Source organism: Dermacentor andersoni, chromosome 1 (genome assembly GCF_023375885.2).
Source record: "Dermacentor andersoni chromosome 1, qqDerAnde1_hic_scaffold, whole genome shotgun sequence".
NCBI classification, from domain to species: Eukaryota; Metazoa; Arthropoda; class Arachnida; order Ixodida; family Ixodidae; genus Dermacentor; species Dermacentor andersoni.
The window spans coordinates 93,388,892-93,414,131 of record NC_092814.1 but is presented as its reverse complement, the minus strand read 5'-3'; the positions used below and the strand labels follow the sequence as shown (position 1 = coordinate 93,414,131).

At 51.0% G+C, this 25,240-nt stretch overlaps 1 protein-coding gene across 2 annotated transcripts in view; it reads left to right on the top strand.

The window, feature by feature from the left end:
* Positions 1-25,240, top strand: part of twz (BTB/POZ domain-containing protein twz) — a 104,627-nt gene that overhangs the window by 67,162 nt on the left and 12,225 nt on the right. For both annotated transcript variants that reach the window (XM_050192187.3, XM_050192186.3), the window contains exons 2-3: positions 1,677-1,763; positions 24,453-24,617. In XM_050192187.3, the coding sequence (XP_050048144.3) occupies positions 1,677-1,763; positions 24,453-24,617 (252 nt within the window). The remainder of the gene's footprint in view (positions 1-1,676; positions 1,764-24,452; positions 24,618-25,240) is intronic.

Here is a 25,240-nt window from a genome sequence, read left to right as displayed (position 1 = left end):
ACCCATGACAAGCTTATGCGTGACACCTAAGGTACGCGTTAAAGAGAGTAAAGAAAGTATCTAACTTCGCGAGACAAATGTTTGCAGGTGTTGCTTTGTCTATAACGTTGCGGCCTTTTCTACGTCCTTTATCGGAAAGATAACTTACTAGCTTCAACAAATCCTCTTGTAAGGGGTCGACTGCATGCGCATTCCTCTTTGTTTTCTGGTGCACCGAACTTCTGTCATCAATAATCGCTCTTGTCATTCTTGAAAGGCAGTTTATCATTCTCGAGTGACTTCATTTTGACCTTGCGCTGTCCTTCTGATGGATCATCGTGGGTGCTGTTTTCTCGCACGGTGTGTTCCTGTAGCCAGCCGTGGCAACGTAGTACGTTGCAATATCGTAGCTTCAATGTTCTGTATCTGCTATTCACAAATACAAGCCCATGGACGCTGGCGCAGAAAAGCTTTTTTCAGAAAGAGTTACGACGGGGCTACAAGGGCACGGGGCATCCGGACCTTAAATTATGGGGTTTTACGTGCCAAAACCACGACTTGATCATAAGGCACGCCGTAGTGAGGGACTCCTGAAATTTGGGCCACCGGGGGTTCCTTAACGTGCACCTAAATCTAAGTACACGGGTGTTTTTGCACTTCCCCCCCATCGATATGCGGCCGCCGTGGCCGGCATTTGATCCCACGACCTCGTGCTCAGCAGCCCAACACCATAGCCACTAAGCAAGCACGGCGGGTATATCCGGACCATTCTTTCTATTCCTGCACGGTGTCGACTCCGAGCAGGCACTCTCTCCCCAAGTTCAGCAGCTCTTCAACGTGTATATATATAGTCATCGCGACCTAAAGTTGGACGAATGACGCGCGTATGCCTGTAGTGTCGCCGTGTGGAAGGCTGTCATCGTTTCCATCTTACACTACGAATGGCGGCCGCGGTGTTGTGACAGCCGGCCGTGGCGACGGGCGCACACAGCGTGCCCCAAGGCCCCGGCCAACTGGGTGGGTGAGCGCGCGCGGACGTTGTACTATACGTGCATCGGAGGCCTGCCTCTTGTCCTGACAGCTCGGCGATAATCCGCGATGGCAACTGACCTTCGCGAACTTAGTGTCGCCTCTGCGGTGTGTCGATTTGCCTCGCCCGAGTGTGATGCACACGAGGAAGTGTCATGCAAAAGAAGCATTTGTTTGGCAGCCAACAAATCGGGATTCCGTGTAAGGCTATACGCAAAACTGCTACTCGCGAAATGCGGTGCGCCGAGTATCTTCGGATCCCGGTTCGTGGAGGTCATTTGACAGCAATGCCCATATCGCATTCCGCAGGCATACTTCGCTGCAAATCTGGCGTGGTCTTAATTTGCGGAATACGTGTTGCTGTGTTTGTGTCATTTCGCGCCACGTCGATGCGTGTGATGCTTTCCTACCGCGTTTTCCATGTTTTATGTCGCCGGAGCCGTTGAATAAACTCCTGCTTCGTGTACCTCTAAAACCCTACCGAAAGGCGATTTTCGCCTCTGGTTAGGCTGGTGGAATAGAGGGAGCTGATAACGATGTGAGGGATTTGAGGCTGTTTTATAGTGGCGCTGCTCTAAAGGTTGTTTGTATTTGTTGGATTTACCACGGTTATGTAGCAGAAATTGGTGGTTGATTCCCGTCTTTCTTTCCACTCTGGTTTTTCGCAGCCCCCTCCAGGATGTTCCTAAAGATGGGCTTACAGACTTCATTCCCAAAAAGAGCCTAAGGAGAAGCGTTGCAAATGAAAGTCCAAGGTAAGCATTTCTCCACATTGCGGGAGGCTCGTATACCGAACATTAGCTGTAGAGACCCTGCAACACAAGATTTTCTTAAACGGCAATGGTTGGTGAATAGCGCGTTCTCTCGGTGCCAAGACTACAGCAGCAACAATGCTGCGTTTAGTAGATGTACACCAGAGCGCACTCTATCGGTAATCGATGGCGGACAGCACGCGCTGGGCCGCTGTCGAGATTGGCGTCGGCGGTTTTGGCGATAGCGGCCTGTATGCAGACAGCCAAGCCCACCCTCAGCTCCATCGTGCGCGCCGCTGCCGACGAGGATGCGTGCATCCTTTCCCGCGGCAGGGACAAACAGCCGTTCCGATATAGCGAACAGCTGGATGAAAATAGCAGGGGCTCGCGATGCCTCGCCGCCCGGTGCGCGAAAGGCGCCGCCCAGCGCCGGGCCCTCTCCGCCCCGAGGTGCGCCGCCGTCGCTGCAGGTGCTAGCGGGAAAGGCTTGACGGAGGACCCGTCCGGAACGAGGAGAGGCGCGCGAGCTGGGCCCGGGGCGACGGTTGGGGGAGGGTGCCGCCGCCTTGAGCGCCCTGCCTGAGCAACTCAGCCCGGGCGCGGCTAATAGACGGTTTCTCGGCGCGTCGTCGTCGTCGTTGCCTCGGTGATCGACCGCGGTGGGGCCGCTTCGCTTTTTGGTGTGGCGGACCCCGCGGAGATCCAGTTCATTAGAGAGCGCCCGGCCAAAAATGGCTACGGGCCACTCGGTGCGTCTACACAAACGCCTCTCGTTTATCGGCCATTGCTAAAATTGTGGCTTCCTGTGGCCCTTACGCGGCGCTACAGGAAGAGCGGGCCTCTGCGTTAAAACTTGCCCCGTTTAAAGTTCACGGGAGGAAGATGCGTGTCGGTGCGTGTCCTTCGGTTTCGTTCTTTGCTGCCCGCAAGGAACTCCTCGAGCCACGCCTATAGGGCTCTCGCGGTGCCGTTGGCTCATACATTCGCGTGGCGAACGCTAGTTCTTGCACTCGCGCTACCGCGCAGCATACGCCTCATGTCGTCTGGCAAGATACTCGTCGGAGCAGTACTTTGCCAAATGGCTACTGCGGCCAGTAAAAGCGCCCTGCTCTTACAAGAACTATAGTGCGTGGCTGGCAGTCGATCCGCGCGCAGCGAACAGGCTTGCGTCTGAACCGCCGAATTGATCCGTCTCCTCTCCGCAGCAGCGCCGCGTCAAACTGCGACAGCCGGCCGCACGACCGCAAATACGTCAAGACGCGACTCACGTCCGGGTGTTTGTAAACAGTTCCGCGGGCAGTGGCCAATCCGGGGCGATGGCGCTTCCCCCAGTGCGTCGTCGTGGGCGTCGCGTGGCCGTTGCCCGCAAGTGAGCCGTCGCGAGGCAGTGTGGGCGGGGTGCTGCGGAGAATACAGATGCGCGTCCGGGCGCCAGCCGTTATCGCAGGCCTCCGTGGTGCAGCTAATGCGAAGAGCTCACGTTGCGCCGTAAACAGGGCCACGCGCGAGCGAGCACAGCGGCTGACTTTGCACCGCTCCCGATATGCATGCAGCCCCGACCTAGCAGCATGCAGCCATCGGCGCGAGAGCTGCAGCTGGAGCTGTTCAAAGAGAGGCTGTGATTTCGGTAGCTGGACGGTGTTGTATTCATTCGTGCTGGTGGGCGTTTGGAAGGCGAAAGCATTCTTAATATTCCAGCTGGCCAGACAAGGACGCCTACTTTTAGGTCAGGTCTGGTTTCCTTAGGTTGGGTTCAACGAGTAATTGCAACTGCGTGGTACACGCGTTCGTGTGCAGGTCCGTTGGCCAATGGGGAATCGCACAGCGTGCACTGCGTCAATTTCGTAAACTACGCGAGTGGTGTCAGAAAATAGCAGCTATGAACATTGCCTCGAAGATTGACTGCTCAGCGGTCGCACCAACGTAGTTGCTTGGAGCAAAATTGTCAGCCTCAGGGCCACTGCTTCGAGCGTTCGCGCCCTCCGGGGCTGTTAATCCGTGCAGGTTATCCTTTTTTATATCTGAGGGAACGTCAGCCGTTTTACCGCTTTCGATCGACGGATGGGTTCTATCAGCTCGCACTGCTCCTTGTGCGGCCCTCTTCGTGGCCCAAACGCACCTCCTGGGCGCGGCTGCCCACCTCATCCAAAGCACCCGTTGTGCAGGCTATTATGTGCCCCCTTCAGCCGCCAGGTACGCAGTTCTGCCTATCGAAAATTCCTTTGGCGCGTGAATTCCTCGCATTTACCGCGCTATTCGAAGCACGCAGCAGCGGAGCAAGCCTCAGCTGTGACTTTAACGCATATACACTGAGTACAAAAATGTGCAGTCCATGATCGAAATCATAAAAATAGTGGGTACGGCAAAAAATCGCCTCTTTCACGTCTGGCGTGCGGGGAAAACAACTAGCCATTTAAAGGATCGGCCTGAAATAACGCATAAACAGCGAAAGTAAAACTGAATCTGGTCACATGACCGTAGACTGAGGCGAGCCGGTGACACGCTTTTCTCTAGAACACACTTGTCTCCTGACGGCCGAGTTTACTACACTGACTAAAAAACTGACAGGCACTTCAGAATACGCCAAAGAGGGTGAAGGCGAAAGCCTGCGCGCTCAAGAGACATTCATTAAATTACTTGGCATTCCCATTCGAATGCTTCATCTCTTATAACTTGTTTTCTCCCACCAAAGGTCGACGGGGCGACTTCCACCAAAGGCCGTGAGTTCGAGTGCCTTAATTAACTTCGCCTTAACACCAAAGGTCGTGGGTTCGAGTGCCGGAATTAAATCTATCTTAGTCAACTTTGCCCCCCCCCCCTTTTTTTTTTTTGCATGACGAGTGGCATCAGAGCCAACTGTGGACGAAGACGACGACGACGAACGCGCGAATAGTGGCACGAGCGCGTGTCTGCGCGAGGCGAGCTCCCATGACTTTCTGTACCGCACGCCTGAATAAGAAGTATATTTAGATAATCGCAACGTGTCTTCGAGCATGATTATTTCTTTCGACGTTTGTGATTCTGTGGCGTAAACTTCACGTGTACAACTGCAGACGCGGCACCCGAACTTTAGATACGCAGTTTCCGAGAACTCGCGACGTGGAACACCTTCTCGTGCTCCAGGCAGACGTCAGCGTCGGCCTACTTTCTAATTGTTTTCTTTCCGCGGAGGTCGCCGTCTCGCCCGGCGTCTCGCCCGTGCATGTGAAGCAGCGCGATGCCCAGACGACTTCCCGCAGTGGGCGGAAAGGGGAGGGGGGGTCGTCTGGGGCCGCCGGGGCGCCACGGAGGCGTCCGTGCTGCGCCGATAAGGGGACAACCCGGTGGGACTTGACCTGCGCACGGCGACCAAAGAATGATCGCGGCGCGTATACCGACGGCGCTTCTCGGCTTGTTGTACGCTATTGGCCGATCCAGCGGACGCCCACGATGTGTACAGCCTGGCAGCGCCAGCGAAGCCGCCGAGTACAGAGCCACGTATGTACCGGCCGACGACGCGAACCGTTAAGTAGGCGCCGCGGCTGGGCCACATTTATTTATTTTGCATTGACGAGAAACAGCGTCAGTGTTTCGCGAGATGCGCACGATATCACCTCTGCGAACGGCTGCAGTTACATTATCCGCGACCACTCAGAGCTTTCGTGTGTATTATTGCGATATTTTAGGAAGCCCTTCAAAGTGACTTCCTCTTTTTTTTTTTTTCTTATTTTATTTATGTCGTTCGAAATTAACTCACTCGAAAAGACTGCTTTACAAGTCCTTTTAGAATTTCCACAGTTCGTACGGCTTCCAAGGCGAGACTTGTACGAACTGTGCAATGTATTGTATTTTTAGCAATGGAAACAAATCAAGAAAGAAAGCGCACTGCATCGAGGATTCCTACTGCTGTGATAGATGACGATGATGAGGAACTCACGTTGTAAATAGAAGAGAATACGGAAGTGAAATTTTGTTGTTATTATTTACCGACAGAACTTCTCAAACGTACACGTACCTAATGCTCGACAATCGTAGGTTCCCTTCTGATGACATAGCCTATAATAGAGAATTGCTAGAAATTCACACGACGCCACTTGGTGTCTTACATAAGCGGCGCCTACCATGAAATTTGACGAGATAAAAAAAATAGACATTCATTATGCACTTCACAATACACATTATTGATCGATAGTTGATATGACGAATGAAATGAAAATGTTTGCCTTCCAGCTGATCGCAGTGAAATGCTGCAAAGAGCAATAACTCTGTTCTTCCAGATGCGAATGTCGAAAATGAAAAAAACAAGGGGGGGGGGGGGGGGGGGGGGGGGAAGAAAAAGACAGTACTAGAACCCAGTACCTCAATTAGAGAGGGCAGCCACTGTGACTTGTGTCATATGACCTGCAAAAGTTGGAAGGTAACAAGCAACATAATTTTCTGTTTTTATAACACCTTGCTTCGGTGGCGTGGTAAGGGAGAAAACTTGCGAAACGCGCTCACTTCCTATAAGATAATCGCCAAGCTAGTGCAGCGGTTTAGAATGCTAACTTAAAAAAGAACGTTTCCACAATTCGTTCGCTGTGGCCTGTCGCACGCGGCGAGACCACTCTCCAAATTAATCGCGTGTGCACTATTTTAGAGGCGTGAGAAGCTTAAACTAAATTATGAGGTTTTAGTGCCAAAACCACCATCTCATTTTGATGCACGCCGCAGTGGGGGACTACGGAATAATTTGGACCACCTGGGCGTTCGTTAACGTGCTCCTAAATCTAAGCACGGGGGCGTTTCCACATTTCGCCCTCATCGAAACGCGACCGCCGTGGCCAGGCGTGAGAAGCTCGCGTCTAAATGTTGTCAATTTTAGGACGAACACTGGTAGTCTCGTGCTGAGACGTCAAGTGCTCACTTCGTAGATTGACCCCCGTCGTTGAATAAGATACTATGCGGCGTGCTAATTCGTATCCGTTGTTTTAACTTTGCCGCGCCTCGAGCGATTCGTGTGCCATGCCGAATTTGCTACTTAGCTTCGGTCACGTGACGAGATCCGGCGACATCGTTGTCATCACCGTCAGCAGCAGCTTATGCTTATGTCCACTGCAGCACGAAGAGCACAGTGGGGAGACGCGCCTGCCTTCGACTACTGCGGAAGAAACCGTTCAGTTTTCCGGTCTGCTTCACGTGCCCCGTTTCTATACTATAGGTATATATAGGCTCGCTGTGTATCTCCCACACGAGGCGGTTGCGCCATTTTGCTTGGGATCCAACAAAAAAACAAATCCGACCGCTTGGAGTGGCGCCCCTCGTGCTTCCGACTGATGAAGGATAACGCTGCCAGTAAAAGTGACGTGTTAATTAGAGAGAGCGAGGTTTGTTTCAAGGTAATGAAGAGCAGAGGGCTGTGGGGGTTATAGCCGTCCCCCAGGGGATTCTCAGTTAAAAAAAAAACCCAGTTGATGCAGCAGGGACTAAGTGGAAGAACGAGAGGCCACGAAGTGGCGGATGGAGGGAGGAGGAGAAGCGAGCGCTTGTCGCAAGCGTGCACACTTGTGCGCCGTCCTTCTATATTAACGTCCCCGCGTCAGAATCGACTGCAAGCTGGGCGCGGTTGGACGCGATCCCCGCACTCGAGGGGCTCGCGCGGCACTCGTGGATCGCTAAGCGCGTGCAACGCGAATCGGTCTAAAATTCATTCTCGAAAGATTTGGAAGCCACACCAAAGTGCTACGCGGAGTAGTTTGGCTGGGTGTGGGACCCTGAATACACGTCACGTGGCAGCTGGGAGGCACTTATAGAAGTACATAACTGCAATAAATCTTTCGGCACTTCCCAGAAGCAGTTGTGCAGGACACTGTGCGTGACCACAAGAGTAGTGACAGTGGCCTTGAACTCTTGAGAGGACTGCTAGGACGTACTATATACAGCAGGCGGTGTATCTAAATATGAAACGCCCTTCTGATACTTTTTTTTTTTTCTGGAGCTAGTCGGCTCGTAGCGAAGAAAGAAAATGTTACATGAAAAAAAAAAGGCAAGAACACGGTGCGCGCGGAAGTCGACGAGCGCTACGCTTCCAATTAAGTGTTTATTAGAAAAGAACGCCACGATTAAACGGCTCTTCAAGCTATTTGTGAACCACCTCTGGGCAGCATAGTTTTCTCGTATTTCTTTCCACGTCCTACCACGTGTAAGGTAATTTAGAGCGGAGAACACTTTTAGTTGTCAGCATTTGTGCGCACGTAGTAATGTCCTACCGCCAACAATGATGTTAAACAATATTAGGGTTTATTGTTAGCGTGGGCACTGCAATCGTCTTGATTCCGCCACAAACGTGGTCCTGCTAGCGCTCGTCGATCCTCGACGGTCTCCCACTGAGCGAGCCGAATTTGCTACTTAGAAAGCGGTGGTCATGTGACGAGATCCGGCGACATCATTAGCATCATCGTTAGTTGCAGCCTATGCTTATGTCCACTGCAGCACGAAGGTCTCTCCCAGCGATTTCCAATTATTATTATTATTATTATTATTTGTAAAAAACCTTACAAGGCCCCTATATGGGGATTGAGTAAGGGGGGTATAGAATCAAGTAAGTATATACAATCTAGTAACAATAATATTAATTAAAAAAGAACGACACCAGCCAAGTGCACAGCCTAAAACATATTAGCTACATAAGGCTGTATATGAGTACAATAAAAAAGAACTCTAAGTTTGTAACAAACGTATTACAGTGCAAGAAAAGGGTAGGAAAAATAACACAGAAGAATGAGCGTGATATCAATGGTTAACAAGGGTTAAGCGAGTTGAGTGAGTGCCTGAATTTTTCACGGTCAGTTTCCGCAACTATGTTGTCCGGGAGGCTGTTCCAGAGCCGAATGGCACGGGCAATTGCAGACGAGTTAAATGCTTCTGTTTTCCCACAGATGCGCGTGAAGGTATGATGATTGTGTAATCTGTGCGACGTGTGCGATGACGTTTCTAGGTGTAGGGAGCGTTTGTTAGTGTGGTGGGCGTATTTATGAAATAATGACAAAAGGGTCTATGTCGCGACGATTACTTTGCAGCTGAAGTGAAAGGTGAATCTTTATTTGAGTTATGCTAGAACGGTAGTCATAATTCCGGGAAATGAAACGTGCGGCTCTATATTGGATTGATTCCAGCAATTACCCCTCCCTTGTGCTAGCTGATCCAGTTTATGACTGCAAATTTTTCATTTCATCACATCACCTACTTCTCTGGTATCCTCGACTCCGCCTCCCTTCTCTTCGCACCCATTCTGTAACTCTCATGGTCCACCGGTTATCTCCCTTATGCGTTACATGGGCTGCCCACTTCCTTTTCTTCCTCTTAATGCCAACTATGAAATATCGGCTACCCCCGTTTGCACTCTAATCGACACCGCTTTCTTCCTATCTCTTAACGCCTAACATTCATTTTTTTTCGTTCCATCGCTCAGTTGCGCGGTCCTTAACTTCTTCTCAAGCTTTCTTGTTAACCTCCAAGTGTCTGCCCTATATGTTAGTACTGGTATAATGCAGTTATTTTACTTTCCTTTTCAAGAGTAGCCGTAAGCTGCCAGGCATGATTGGTTAATGTCAGCCGTATGTGCTCTAATCTATTTGTACGCTTCTGTAAATTCCTGAGAGCCAGCGTCATCAGTATTACATGACCAATGACCGACGAAAAAGTAATGTCTTCTGATCGTCAGCGTTACGTTTCACCCCCCCCCCCCACCCCTTTCTGCATTTTCGCTGTCACTCTCCCGCGGTAGTTCCAGAATCTTTCGTCTCCGCCTTTTTCGACCACTACTTTTCAACTTATAACTTGATCGCCGGCCGCTTCTAAGTGCATCAGCATATAGTGTTCGACGTCGACGACAGTCACGGAAACCCAAAGGTTGCAACCTCAGCAATTCATTCTCGTAGACGCTTTTAGTTATGCGTGTCTCTTTTATGCCCACGCGTGTGCAAGTTCCGTGAAGTTTGCTTACGTACTACGCATAGCGCGCACGGAGCACGTGTTGCCTATATATGGGACATCGCATTATTGCGTCATCATCTCCCTCAGTCTGAAGCGTTAGAGCGAGCTACAGGCACGAATGTTGATCCGAACCACTCTTTGACCTTTTTATACATTAAACTGGTCAGGTTCTTTCTGTGCATACCTCGCAAAGCACCGCCTTAGCCTCTCCCTTTGCCGTTCTTTCAACTTCGCCCATACCGTCGGCGCGGGCTGCCCCGTGGCAGGCGAGACGGGTATATCTTCATCATTCCTTTTTTTTTTTTTTTTTCCTTCGATGCTCTCGTTCCATCCCGGCCCGCGCACAATTTACGAGAGGGGGGAGGGGGGGTGCAAAAGCAGCCCACGAGCGATGGTGGCCGCGCGTCGATTGCGTGGTCGCCCGGGGAAGCCGGCTCGAGAGCGTAAAAGCGAATCTGCCCTCGGGCGGCGACATACGCTTGCATTCCGCGCCGGGGCCGCCCGGGGCGCATTCCGAGTCGGCCGAAGCGAACAAACATGCGCCGCGGCGGCCGATGTGCGCCCCGAGGCGGTGCCGGGCCACTGCAGCGGCACGGGCAGCTGCCGGCGGTGCCTTCGCGCTAGTGTTTCATTTGCGGGCCGGGCTTGAATAGCGCGTCTCATGCCCGCGGGACCCCTGTGCCCCGGAGGCGCACTTTCTCCCGCCCGAGGGGGAGCTCGACCGTGTGAGGCGCTTGTGCGCGCGCCTGTGCATGAGGGGGCGGCAGCGGGGGACTACTTCTGGCCGTATGGGGTTCGAAACCACTCTCGGCCCTCACGATGACCAAAGCTATGCAGGGCCAGCGAACCCGAGACCGCATGCCGTACCCTCTCTCGACGTGGGCGGCTCCCATTCTCGTTATAAGGTGGCGTGGGCGAGCTGTAGAACAGGGAAGCGCCTAACCAGAACCAGCTCTTGACAGAGGGTCGCTTCATAGTAGTATGCGGGTGTGGAGGCAGTAGCTAATAGGATCGCTGTTACACGGGCGACGTCTCTCGCGGTGCTAGCTGGGAAGCAGTGTTTGTTATTACATGGGAAAGTGGTTGTCGGCTGTAGACTTGTAACGCCGCGGAAGTGGTTAGAGCAGAAGCCCTACACAGTACACTTTCATACTTTCGTGACAACACATTGCTGGACGCTGGGCGATTCGTCTCTGTGTCAGTGCGAATTTCGTTTGGACAGAGCTGTTGCCTGCCAAGTTTGTCAGGCTGCACTTTCATGAACCAGAATAAATTTTGAACACACGCTAGAACCCAGTCCGTCACCGAACTTAGAAATAGCCTCATGACTGTCAAGCAGAAAATGCAGCTTAACAGGCTGACATTCTTTTTTTCACGTATTAAGCGGACACTATAAAGTAGACTTAGAAAAACACATCACATTAGAGAGACCTGCTAACCCCAGAACAAAGCATTCAAAACATACTGAACCACGTAATTATAGAACAGGGTCATTGAAAAATTCGTTCCTGGTTCGAAGCATAGACGACTGGAACAGCCTGTCACATGATATAGTACGATGTACTAATTTACCATCTTTTGTAAAGGCTGTTACCAATTATTTGTAAACGGTTGAGAATACGTTTTATTGTTAGCTGTTTGTCGGTTGCAGTTGTTTTGGCGCATTACTTTTTCGTTAGACCCATATAGTGCTGTAACTTGTTAATTGTAACATGTTGTTTATTGCTTCGTATTTGTTTATATGCTGTGCCTTCCTATCCTGATTGCTTTCTATTGAATTGTTTAAACATGTACTATGTACCTTGTGATTGATTTCTATTGAACTGTTTAAACACCTACTATGTCTCGTCTGATGACAGCAATGTAACCGCAACTCCTGTCTTGGCTTGTGCTGACAGTATGAATGCATAAAAAAAAAAGATGTGCGGTTGGCTACCTCGTAATGAACACCGAAGTAAAAAAGAGAAAGAGAAACGAAGATGTGACCTTATCGGTGCACACGGCGGTGGCGTGGCTCACAATGACGCGCGCACAGACAGACACGCACAGGCGCGCGCGCACCAGCAGTGGCCTTAGAGACACTCAAGCCGACGTCGGTAGGGTCCAAGAATTCTGTTTCCCATGATGGGACGGTTGTCGAGTGCGTCTGTGGGACCAAAATCGCCCAGCGCGTTGCGAGAGCGACGTCCTTCGCGCGCTAAAGCGAAGGCAAGCCCGAGACAACGTATTTGCCTTTAATCAGAAGATGCTTCTCAAAGAGAGAACGCTGGGTGAACGGAACATATCCCTCAGGGCCCGAAGCTCTGTCGATCAGCTCCGTGTTTACAGACGCGCTTGCCTGTGACGACACGTGGGCGGCAGTGTGGAGGGTGGCATATTCGGTTCGTTACGCCTGCTTAGCTCAGCCTCTGTATATCGAAGCTATATATATATATATATATATATATATATATATATATATATATATATATATATATATATATATATATATACACACAACATAAAACGATTTATGCGCCCGATGGACAGAACCTGCCTCTATGGAGGTTACTGCGGAAATGTCGCTTGGCCGGCGCAGTCATCAGAAGCGCTGAGTTATCGATCTATTGAGATCTGTAGAGTTGTGAATGAACGTTGCCACTGTTCGGGAGCATTTCTCAAAACTAAATCCTTTGCGCTGTCTTTGAACTCAGCGCAGATCTGAAAGTTATCGTTGTCATTTTAGACGACTCACTAAAATGAAGCGTAACAAATTTTGGAGCTCGCGGGCTTTCCTGGATGAGTCGAGGATTTTTCAAACGAGTAACTTCAGTCCGTCCGCCTCAACTGCAGTTTTCTTTTAACTAGTTTAATAGCGGCATCTCGAAAAAAAAGAAAAACGTTTAGTCAAGCGGATCTGCGAGGCGCTGGTCATCCATATTTTCCGCAAGCTCTTCGCGATCGTATTTCGAAATTTTAGTCGCAATCTGACGTTTTTCTTTCTGCGTACACAAGTTTCATGCGCTCGCCATTGTCTACTGGATCTTACCAAGCATTTTTCTACTTGCCAGGGACCATATTTATTGGTCTTGCATATCATTTTTTATTCTTCTTGTCTTATCAGCCATCGCGCGGAGTGACCGTTCGCCATGATAACGGCGGTGCAACGACTTCCGAGCCAATGACAAAGAGTTAAAATAATGGGGAAATGAAATACAAAATGCGGCTCGGGGATTACATTTCTCGCCGTCGCCTGGACCTACACTGTAACGCTCATGACGAGGTGGTTACCGTCGATATTTGCGAGCTGGTACTGTTGAGCGCGATAGAAAGATAGGGCGATGTTAAGGAATACGAGAAGTCACGCGCTAGAGAGTTATAGAGCTCTAGCCTCGCAGAAAGTAAAAAAAGAAACGTGTATTATTCTCAGGATGGCTTGCGTGTATCCATTCAGCTGTAACGGCCAGGGCTGTGTCAATTCCGCAGAACGGAGTGTGTTTACATGTGCGCTTCGTTCCCGCCGCAAACTGTAATGATGGACGGGCAAGGAAAAGTGCACGTGCTGCATCTGTGTCTCAAGCAAACCCGAATCGTTTCTCGCTCCCCCTTTCTCTTCGAAGCAGCGCGCGGTGGTGGCGAACGCGAAAGCGGCTCTCGTCCGTATTCTTCCGTGCCGGATTACGACTGCAGCATGGAGGAGGAGCGCGGGCACGTTTGCGGCGGTGTGTATAGGAAGGCCGGGACTAGTTCTTTCAATTCTGTCGTTCTTCGAACAGTTCGGTTCCGACCGCCTCCTTGCTTGAATCTTCGATGAGTGCTTATCGCTGGCCGTGCTGTGCTCATGCGGAGCACGACGAACGCGACATTTCTCGGAACGAAAGTCAGCTCGCACGAACGCTCTGCTGCCTGCCAGCGTGTATACGTACGCTGCTGCGCAGCGGAGGCCGCCCGGGTTCGTGAGAGTGCCGAGAACGGGGCCGACGGGCGGGACTCTGTTTTCTTCTTCTTCTTCGTCGCCCATACTGTACCCTGCGCGATCTTGCGCTGCCAGCCGCACAACGGCAGCAGCACGCTTGAAGGGCTTCGCGGAGTTCCGCGAAAACCGCGACATTGGCCAGGCGTGTGTGCAGTTTTTTCGCAACGAAAAAAAAGAGTAGAAAAGAAAACCTGTTTTCGTCCTCGCGTCTCACCCCCGTCAGTCGCATCCATCTTCGGGCCATTATGCAAACAGAGGGAAAGCCGCGAGTGATCGTCACCGAGGCACAGGCTGTCGTCTCGAGGCGCGTGCGAAATCCCGGCAGCAGCCGTGGCGGCGACGGCCTCGTCGTCGACCGGCTCATTCGTCAAGGCGCCCCCGGCGCGTAGCTATTCTTCGTCATGATTAGCGATACGTTATCGAAAACAAGGCTTCCGCGCGCATGCGAGCCCGGGATGGCGGCTTACGCCTGGCTTGGCATCCGCCTGGCGGCGACCCGGCAGTAAGTAGTCGACGCCGCTGTGTAGCGGCTGCGCCGAGACCGACTGCCATGAATCATTTACGCAGATTGTGGCATTGTCAGGCTCGGAATGTCTGTTCGCCGGCTGTCACGCCTGTTTATGTACACGGAACGGGTACGCGGATTGGGCGCTCAAGAAACGAAACTAAGAAAAGCTAGTTTCTCTTCCTAAGCTGTATCGCTTGTGTCGATCCGGTAGGACGGTGCATAACGTGCTCTACGCACACGTACAGACCCGCTCACTGTTGTGCAGAGCGCACGAGCCGTCCACCGGAGCTGGCAGCTCGTCCGCTCTACGCAGAAGTGAACTGGTCTGTACACTTTAGGTGGGGGTGTTGAACGTTACCGCGCGATAATGGTCGGCATCCGCACGAATCTGTTTCGAACGTTATATTCAACTCGGTTTTATTCTTGTATCACAAAACAGACATAGGCGCGACGCGTTGAATTAGTTTAGACCGACGACAGTAGGGGATGTGACTAAAATGTGCGTTCATGCAAGTAAGACACAAGCTCCTTCGAGAATCAGACAAATCAGCCTGAAACGTAGTACATGTAATCGATGCTAAATAATGATTTGCAAATAATACGAGCTGCATAAACAAGTAGAAACGTCATATAGCCGTCTACAGCAAGCAAACAAAATTATTAAATCGAAAAGGCATTACAAGTGGTCGAACATCGGGTGTAAGAAGAGATTAAGCTAAAAAAACTAAAAAACAAGTTATCACAAATGAGGTGACCAGAGAATCCACGCTTACCTAAATCGTCCATACATTATTGTCAGCAACGGTCAGTAATATTAGTGTACTTTGTGTTAATCGCTTGCTTGCTTATATGCAGTAAGCCACTTGGCTTTGGCACACTCTGGCCGTATGTAATTCATGCTGGCGCTGGCTTCATGACAGTGGGATCTGAATGAGTACAGCGGTTAGCGGATACTTCCGTAGGTACTTCCAGCGGAGAGGGAGATGAAGAAAATGTTTTGTCTGACCTCAATATAAGGAACGCAGAAATAACGAAGTATCGGATACAAAGTAGCGTACATAAAACTTGGTTGCCTTTGCTTTATTTTAATGAATGTTCTGTTATAACGAGGTGGTGTAGGTTATAGCGAAACACACTTCTTGCTTGCACTATATATATATATATATATATATATATATATATATATAGCTTATTACTGCTAGCTTATATAGATATAAGCTAGCAGTAAATAATAATAATAATAAAGCCTGTAAGAGCAGCTCCTAACTGCTCCGCTGAGTCGTCCAATTTACAAAAACGTATTTTCTGTTGGTCGCATCATAACGACAACAAACGCGGCTAATCTTGAGCGGCAGTTTGATCACTTACTTTGTGACCTCCTATAGCAGCCGCAGTGCCGATGCGGCTGCACGTTACCTGTTAAAGAAAACAATTGGCAGCGCCAGTTTATCGTGAGCCCCTTGATTAATGGAGCCATTATTATTAATGGTTAATAGAGTTGCTCGGACGACCCGCAATGGAAAAACGCGGTGCTTGCCGGCCGGCCGTTTGTGTCTGCAGACTTGTCACCTCTGCCTTATCTGTACTGTATGGCTTCGAGTAAACATCAGTTGTCTAGCGCGCCTATAGCCCTGTTTGTATGTTTTGTTCCGTCGTATGTGCTGTTTGGCTGTGTTGAACGAAAACAGACTAGTCCAGCTTCGAACGCTTGTGAAGTGGATGTGCGCGTGGTGCTTTGTTTACGTCTGTTTGCTTACCACGTATTAAAAAAATAACAATTAACAACATATCCACGTTGTGACCCAGTTGTCAAAGCAGTGGATATTTCAAAGCCATCTTAGCCAGGTTGAGACCCTAGGTTGCCCACTGGTAACTTTTTTCTTGTTTACAGCGAATTGTTAATTCCGCGATCCGTCCATTTTCACCAGATATGCCTCACCGTCGGCTCCTTCATCCATTGACCTAATTTCGCTGTCCCTCCCCCGCCGCCTTCGGATGCCGTGCTGCGATTGGTCGGGGCCAGTGCCCTCACGTTCCTTAGTTATTCTCAATTGCTACACTCCGCCGGAGTGTAGTAATTGGAATGTAGTGTAGTAGACCTTGGCGTTGGCGCCACCGCCATATAAACAAACATTAGACTTCTACAGGATGGCTTAAGAGGACGTCATAAATGAAATGCCTTTCTTTTTCTCAGCTCTCCAAGGGGAGCCATTTACTTTTTCAGGCTAGGACTCGTTGATTGAGTACTAAATGCTAAAGGCGAAAGTTTGGCAGTTCTGATGATATTTGCCGCCGGGAAAATGATGGATGATATCTTAATACACTGTAATTCCCTTCAGCCCCAGTGCACGAGGCAAGCGCATACGTCCAAATAGGAATTGGATTTAAAAGCTGCCAAGGACGGAGAGAGAGAGAGAGAGAGAAAGAAAGAGAGAAAGCAGAGATGTTAACCAGCCAAGAGTTCTTTCGGCTACCCTACGCTGAGGGAAAGGAGAAGGAGAAGAGAGGGAAGGGAGAGGGAGGGGGGTTATAGAGACATGCACGGACAGTACTAGAGTCAAAGCCGCTCGTACAAACCAGACGTTCTCAGAAACCACAAGAGTGCCTTCACTGCCTTCTGAGCCGATGATTTGTGGGGACGGTATTCTAGATTAATAAGCAAGCAGTGGAGCTAGTTAGGAGGAGGCTGAATGATTGATAGAGAGGGATGACAGAATAAATATTTCAGAACATGAATGAAATGTTGGTCACATAAACGTTCCTTTGTAACAAGGTGACACCTGTGCCCACCCGGATACAGAGCCTCTAAATGTATATCCATCCCCCAAAGCCTCGACAACTGCTGTCGGAGCAGGTGGGAACTCTCTGTGGGGCTGTTCTTGTTCGTCCCCGCGCGGTGCCAGTAATCGGCCTGGAAGTTGGCTTCACTACTTGAGCGGGAGGTGTGCGGAGAAAGACACACTGCGGGTTCGAACACCGAGGCAAAGGGCCAGGGCTGCTGTTGCAGCGCACGTACTCCTCCGATGGAAGCATGCAAGCATGAACAGTAGTTGTGTTCATTACACGAGAAACTGCGCGTCAAGGACTTAATGCTGCAAGTTGCGCCTTCACATTGCGCTGGCAATGCCCCCGACTGCGGGCGGCTCGTGCGTCGAACAAACGTGTAGGCAGGTTGGTCTTACTATCAGTTACCGGTTTAGATGACAGATAAATATGGCGGCTAATGTTCTACAAAGGTCCTGCCGCGATGTACAGTCAGTCAGAACCTTGCAGAGGTGTCGATTTCCTCGCGCTGTTTAACAAACCCAGCTAGCCTGAATTCCATAACAATGTTCGGCCAACTGAAACGCGAATAGGAAGCCTATGCTTGTCTGCATATTTTCTGGCAACGTACAGGTAATTCTGCACAGTTGTTAATTATGGGGCGCTGGTCAGATTTGCCGACTGGCGGGTCCCTTTACCACAACTCCCGGGTGCGTTGTACGAAAGTACGCCGTTTCAAATCCATTTGAAGACACTGTTGTGATTGTACCGCTGGCACGAGTTGTTGGGGTCTCGGTTCTGACGCCCGTTATTGCCAATGGGTCGCAAGCCCCAAGGGTAGCGTTGGCCTGGCGGCCTGGGGCACTGGAAGCATCCGAAGGTCCCGGCAAAGCATGAGAAGACTGGTAACAAAACAACTTATTTATTCTAACATAGCAAAGGAGCGGCCGGTCAGGTCGACCGAAGTGGAGAGACGGGAGAGCACGTAACTCAACAGTACAAATCGGAGCCTCTCCCCTGGCGTCCGGGGGCAGCTGCTCTTATACTCTCGGCGTCGCGGTCCAAAAAGGAAGGAGGGAAGGTCACGGGATGAAGGTCACGGGACGGCGCAGCAGGGGCCCACGACGGCGCGAGCGGTTGAGCCGAGAGACCCCCAGGCCCCTCATTCGGGGAACTCCGCTCCCCGGCTGCCGCGCTTTGACAAGCGAGGGCACACACACACACACGCACACACGAAGACACGTGGCACTGAAACACGCCTGGACACGCTTGGCGGGTAGGCGTTGCGGCGTCGTTGAACGGGCCAAAATGTCCGCCGCTTTGAACAAAGCCCCGGCGTCCGTTGCATCCGCGCCGGCATTACCGCGTGTTGTAGGCGAAACGTAACAGACCGCCCCGCCGGGGGAAGGAGATCCCGATGGTCAGGGGACTGCATCCGCTGTCCGGAGGGATGTCGCTCGATGATGCCCATAACCGAAGTCGGGCGTCCTTTGGCGTTTCTTGAGCGCAGTGCACAGAGAAGGCCTCGTTCTCACGTTCAGGTGCACACAGGAGACTGCAAAGTGACTTCGGGAGAGTTGACATTTTGTTCTCGTTTCCGGCAAGCGTTAGAACTACGCCGAAAGTCAACCGCTCAGTCAGCAAGCACGGCACAACCCTCACTAAGCCCTGCCAGGCTCTTTCCCCTTTTATACTGCTGCCTAGTTCCTTACAGTAGTTTAGCAGCACTCAGAACGCGTCCACAAATCGGAAAATTTGCACTAAAAAGCACATCAGCACTTTGAAACACTACACAAAAGCAATAAGTTAAAAAAAAAATCCTGCCTCAGGAAGAAAAACATCAGTAACAAGCAATTTTGAGGCTGATTCCCACGTTAGGGGCTTCGACTTAAGCCATCGGCGTTACCGTTGAGACTCCCCTTTTTGTAACGCACCTCAAAGGAATATTGTTGCAAAGCGAGGCTCCAGCGCAGGAGGCGGCCATTTTTGGGAGAGATGGTCTGCAGCCATTGGAGAGGGCAGTGATCCGTTTCAATGATAAACCTCGAGCCAGCTAGGTAACATGACAATTTCTGAACGGCCCACACGATACACGCACACTCTTTCTCGGTGGCGCTATACGCCTGCTCACGACTCGTCAGCTTACGACTAGCATACAGGACGGGGTGTTCTACTTCTCCATTTTCCCGTTGGCACGGTACAACGCCCATGCCTCGCTCACTAGCATCACACTGAACAACGAACCCTTTTGTGTAGTCGGGCGATCGTAGCACAGGCTGGCTTGTTAGGGCGCTCTTTAGGGCGCTAAAAGCTCTTTCCTTCGTCTCATCCCAGACGACTGTTTGCGGCTCTGTCTTTCTTAGAGCATCCGTCAAGGGAGCCGCGATATCAGAGTACCTGGGGATGTACCTCTGATAGTAGCCGGCGACACCTAAGAACGACCGAATATCGGTCTTCGTACGCGGTTGCGGGAAGTCTCGCACAGCGGCCACCTTTATTTCAGAGGGGCGGCGTCGACCCCGACCAATCACGTGTCCGAGGTAGACAACCTCGGCCTGTGCTAACTGGCACTTGGGAGCCTTGACTGTCAAGCCCGCATCGCGCAGGCGGGTTAGCACTGCCCGCAAGTGCGCCATATGTTCCGGCCAGGATGCGGAGAATATCGCTACGTCGTCTAGATACGGTAAAGCGAATTCTTGCTGTCCCCGCAACACTTTATCCATGAGGCTTGAAAAGCAGTATGGCGCGTTCTTCAAACCAAAACTCAAAACTTTAGGACGGAATGTCCCCATTGGTGAAATGAACGCCGCATACCTACTAGCCTCTTCTGTAAGTGGAACCTGCCAATAACCCCTGACAAGATCTAGGGTGGAAATAAACTGAGCGCTACTCACTCTCTCAAGGCGCTCCTCGATGTTAGGGATCGGATAAATTTGATCCTTAGTGATGGAATTAAGCCTGCGGTAGTCGACGCAAGGACGAGGTTCCTTGCCCGGTACCTCAACTAAAATCAAAGGGGAGGTATAATCACTCTCACCCGCTTCAATAACACCGAGCTGTAGCATTTTCTTTACCTCAGCCTCCATAATATCGCTCTGGCGGGGTGACACCCGGTACGCCTTGGATCGTACTGGCTCTGGGGAGGTAAGTTCTATGTCATGAGTAAGGACAGAAGTCCTACCAGGCCTCTCAGAGAACAGACCTTGAAACTCTTGTAAGAGCTGGTGTAGTTCTGTTTTCTGCTCAGGCGACAGCGATGCTTTACTTATTAAGTCACTAATGACTTGATCGGTGTCTTTCCTGTTCGTCACTGAGCCTAGTCCCGGAAGCTCTTCGGGCACGTTTACCATCATGCACACCACTGCTTCCCGTTGCTTATAGGGTTTGAGCAGATTACAGTGGTAAACTTGCTGTGCTTTCCGCTTTCCTGGCAGACTCACCACGTAGTTAACGTCCGACAGTTTTTGAACAATCCGTGCTGGGCCCTCCCACTGCACGTCGAGTTTGTTCTTTAGCGATGTGCGCAATATCATGACCTCATCGCCCACCTCAAAACGACGGGCCCTGGCTGTCCGATCATAATAAACCTTGGCCCTCTGCTGGGCCTCTGCCATTGCTTCACCTGACAACTCCTGTGCCCTTCTTAAGCGTTCGAGGAGCTTAAGCACGTACTCTACCACGACTGGGTCGTCGCCCCTGCCTTCCCATGATTCTCGAAGCATGCGAAGCGGAGATCGCAGCGAGCGACCGTACACCAGCTCAGCTGGCGAAAACCCCGTAGCCGCATGCGGCGCGGTTCTTAAAGCAAACATCACTCCAGGCAGACACAGCTCCCAGTCAGTTTGATGTTCAAAACACAATGCTCTCAACACGCGCTTCATGACGGAGTGGAGCTTCTCAACGGAATTCGACTGGGGGTGGTGCACTGAGCTGTGTAATAGCCTTACCCCGCACCTTTCGAGAAAGGCTGTCGTCAAAGCGCTAGTAAACACTGTGCCCTGATCTGACTGGATTTCTGCAGGAAAACCAACTCGCGCAAATATGGACAGTAGTGCATTGACTATCTCAACTGAGCTGAGTTCTTTAAGCGGCACTGCTTCAGGGAACTTTGTCGCTGGGCAGATCACAGTCAAAATGTGTCGGTACCCCGTGGCTGTTACCGGCAGAGGTCCCACTGTATCAATAACGAGCCGTCTAAAAGGCTCCGTAATGATAGGTACCAACTTCAACGGCGCCCTCGATTTGTCCCCTGGCTTGCCCACCCGCTGACAGGTGTCGCATGTCTTCACAAAGTGGTCTGCGTCCCGAAAACACCCTGGCCAATAGTACTCCTGCAAGAGACGGTCCTTAGTTTTCTTAACTCCTAGGTGTCCGGACCACGAACCCCCATGTGACAAGCGCAACAGATCCTCACGATAGCATTGAGGCACGATCAGCTGATCGAACTCCACTCCCCTGCGGTCTAGATACTTCCGGTACAGGACCCCACCTCTTTCCACAAAGCGAGCATTTTTTTTGGCGATACCTTCCTTGATAATGCAGCGTATGTTTTCTAGGCTGCCATCCTTCTTTTGCTCGGCTATCAAAGCCGACCGGCTGACTTTTAGCAACCTGTTAAGTCCGTCTGACGTAGGCGCGATGAGCAAATCTGGAGACAGCTCTTCTAACTTTCCCGTGTCGGGAATTTCCTCTCCAGTATCTGCTGCCTTTAACGCTACAGGCTCAATTTTATTCAGTTCGGGCGTGCTCTGAATACCAGCTTGCTGCGCCTCTGACCCTTTTTCATCGTTCAACAACGTCGGCCCCGCAACTACCGCCTTTGCAGCGAGCTCCCGAACCTTCGATCTGGTTAAGGCCTGAACGCTAGCCTCACCAAACAAAAGCCCCTTCTCGCGCAGGAGGTGATCGGACCTGTTCGAAAATAGGTACGGGTACTGGGGGGGCAGCATAGATGACACTGCGGCCTCCGTCTCAAGTGCTCCGAAAGGTCCTTCAATAAGCACTTTTGCTACTGGCAGACACACGCTATGAGCTTCCACTGCTTGCTTGATCCATGCGCACTCGCCCGTGAACATATCGGGTTCTACGTAAGAGGGGTGAACGACATCCATCGTAGCTGCGGTATCGCGAAGCACTCGGCACTCTTTCCCGTTCACGAGGAGGTCTCGCATGTAAGGCTCGAGAAGCTTCATGTTCTCGTCAGTGCTGCCTAATGAAAAAAACACGACTTTTGGTTTTGTTTCTGGGCACTGCGCCGAAAAGTGACCCGGCTTCTGGCACGTATAACAAACGCGCGCTTGCCTCATCTCGAACCGCTTTCTGCGTTCGGCTTCGGTTGCCGCCGTCTCCTTACGTTCGGTCGGACTGCTTTCACTCGCATCCGCACTACGTGTGTCCCCCTTTGCTCTCATGGGCGTGAACTTTGGCCTCTCAAAATTGGAGCCAAATTCACCCTTTTGACCGTCCTTAGCTCCACGAGCCCGACGCGTCACAAACTCCTCGGCTAGCTCAGCGGCTCTAGCCACCGTACTAACGTCTGGCCTATCCAAGACCCAGTACCGCACGTTCTCAGGTAACCGACTATAAAACTGTTCTAGCCCGAAACACTGCAGAACTTTCTCATGGTCACCAAACGCTTTCTCTTCTTTGAGCCACTCCTGCATGTTTGACATAAGCCTGTACGCAAACTCTGTATATGACTCACTTTTGCCTTTCTCATTTTCCCGAAACTTCCGACGGAACGCCTCCGCTGACAGCCGGTACTTTTTTAGCAGACTCGATTTCACTTTGTCGAAATCCTCTGCCTCCTCTCTCTCCAAGCGAGCGACTACGTCGGCCGCCTCGCCGGGTAGCAAAGTGAGCAAGCGCTGTGGCCACGTTTCCCGAGAGAACCCCTGCTTCTCGCACGTTCGCTCAAAGTTAACCAGGAACAAACCAATGTCCTCTCCAAGCTTAAACGGCCGCATCAGGTCAGTCATTTTGAACAATACTCGTTCTCCTGCACCGTGTGCCTGACTTCCATTACGAGCGCGTTCCATCTCTACCTCGAGACGCTTCATTTCCAAAGCGTGTTCGCGCTCTTCTTTTTCTTTCTGTTCTTTTCGTTCACGCTCATCTTTCTCTTTCTGTTCTTTAAGTTCACGCTCATCTTTCTCTTTCTGTTCTTTTCGTTCACGCTCATCTTTCTCTTTCTGTTCTTTAAGTTCAAGCTCCCTCTCCTCAATGGTCTCAAGGCATTCCGACAGCTCGTCATCCTCAGCTTCTAACTCAAGAATAGCCCTTAGCAGTTCTGGTTTTCTGAGTTTGTCTGAGACATCCAGACCCAACTCTTTTGCAAGCTCCAGTAATATCGGTTTGCGCAACGACTTCAAATCCATGGCTGCTCTGAATGCTGCTTTCTCTACTGCCTACTATTGTCTTGCCGCAAACTAACCCGGTAGCAACGACAACCACAATTACCAGCTCTGTTTCTAACACTAACAAAAGCCTGGCAAAACTCAGAAGAAGAAAGTCCCGCACTCACCAAACCTCGCAGCCAAGACTTCAGCGCAGTCGTTCCGCTGCAGGCAACCAGTCATCACACAGGGCTCGTTGCGCTGCTCCCGGATGGTCGTTGTGCTGCTCAGCATACAGTCAACCGCATCTCTTCGCTGCTGGCCTCCGTTGTCGCGATCTCACCGCTGGCAACCAGATGTTGTGATTGTACCGCTGGCACGAGTTGTTGGGGTCTCGGTTCTGACGCCCGTTATTGCCAATGGGTCGCAAGCCCCAAGGGTAGCGTTGGCCTGGCGGCCTGGGGCACTGGAAGCATCCGAAGGTCCCGGCAAAGCATGAGAAGACTGGTAACAAAACAACTTATTTATTCTAACATAGCAAAGGAGCGGCCGGTCAGGTCGACCGAAGTGGAGAGACGGGAGAGCACGTAACTCAACAGTACAAATCGGAGCCTCTCCCCTGGCGTCCGGGGGCAGCTGCTCTTATACTCTCGGCGTCGCGGTCCAAAAAGGAAGGAGGGAAGGTCACGGGATGAAGGTCACGGGACGGCGCAGCAGGGGCCCACGACGGCGCGAGCGGTTGAGCCGAGAGACCCCCAGGCCCCTCATTCGGGGAACTCCGCTCCCCGGCTGCCGCGCTTTGACAAGCGAGGGCACACACACACACACGCACACACGAAGACACGTGGCACTGAAACACGCCTGGACACGCTTGGCGGGTAGGCGTTGCGGCGTCGTTGAACGGGCCAAAATGTCCGCCGCTTTGAACAAAGCCCCGGCGTCCGTTGCATCCGCGCCGGCATTACCGCGTGTTGTAGGCGAAACGTAACAACACCGTCTCTCTCCGTCGAGAAAAAAAAAGAAAGAAAAGAAACTTCAAAAAAATTTGTTATCGGAAAACAACAAATTTATAACGCTGTAACGTCGCGCGATTATTCTAGTTGCTAATGAGTGCATATGACGGACGTTTGTGCGTGCTCCCTTTGTGTGATCAATTTGTGCTTGTCCTCGGCGTGCAGGAGTTGGATGGACCCGAAGCTGATGCTGTCCGCCTCGCCGGACACGAACTTCAGTCCCAAGATCTCCGGCATTCCTTGCGTCGCCGCGGCGTCGCGATACACGGCGCCCGTGCACATCGATGTCGGTGGCACAATCTACACCTCGTCGCTGGAGACACTCACCAAGTGCGTGCTTTCATACGTGGGGATCATTTTTAAGTTCTGTGGAATTTTTAAAAGATGGCCTGTTGCGTATTACCTATTTCTAGTCCTTGAGCTGGTTGTTCAGTGAAACGGGCATTCGAAACAAATATGTAACTAATTAACATAGATCCACTAACTGAATTCTTAATTAATTATTCTACGGCACCTATTGCAATTTACGAATTGTAGGCGATAAGTTTGTCAGGAGTACCCGCTTGCAATGAATTTCCCGAATGACACCAGATTCGAGACTTGCGCTGTCAAACTCGCCGTAACAATGCACTGTTGGGTCACTTACTTTTTATTTAACAAAACGCGCTTTTATGCATTGAAGCACAAAAGCAACTGGAACGCCCATGTATTCTGTCCCACATTTTGGAAAATTATATCTCGAAAAAAAGGGCTCTTTGTTTCAGTTTCTAAAATTACGTCACACGCAATGTGCTCCCTTTTCTTTTTCTTCTTTCACTGTTTTCCCCTCGGCCTCATTCTCAATCTTCCTCCGTAAACAAACGAAAGAAACAAAGCGTACACACGCACAGGAATGCTATCAGCAAGATCAGATAAACAGTGCAATTGTAACAGCCGTGGCGACAGTCTCAGAA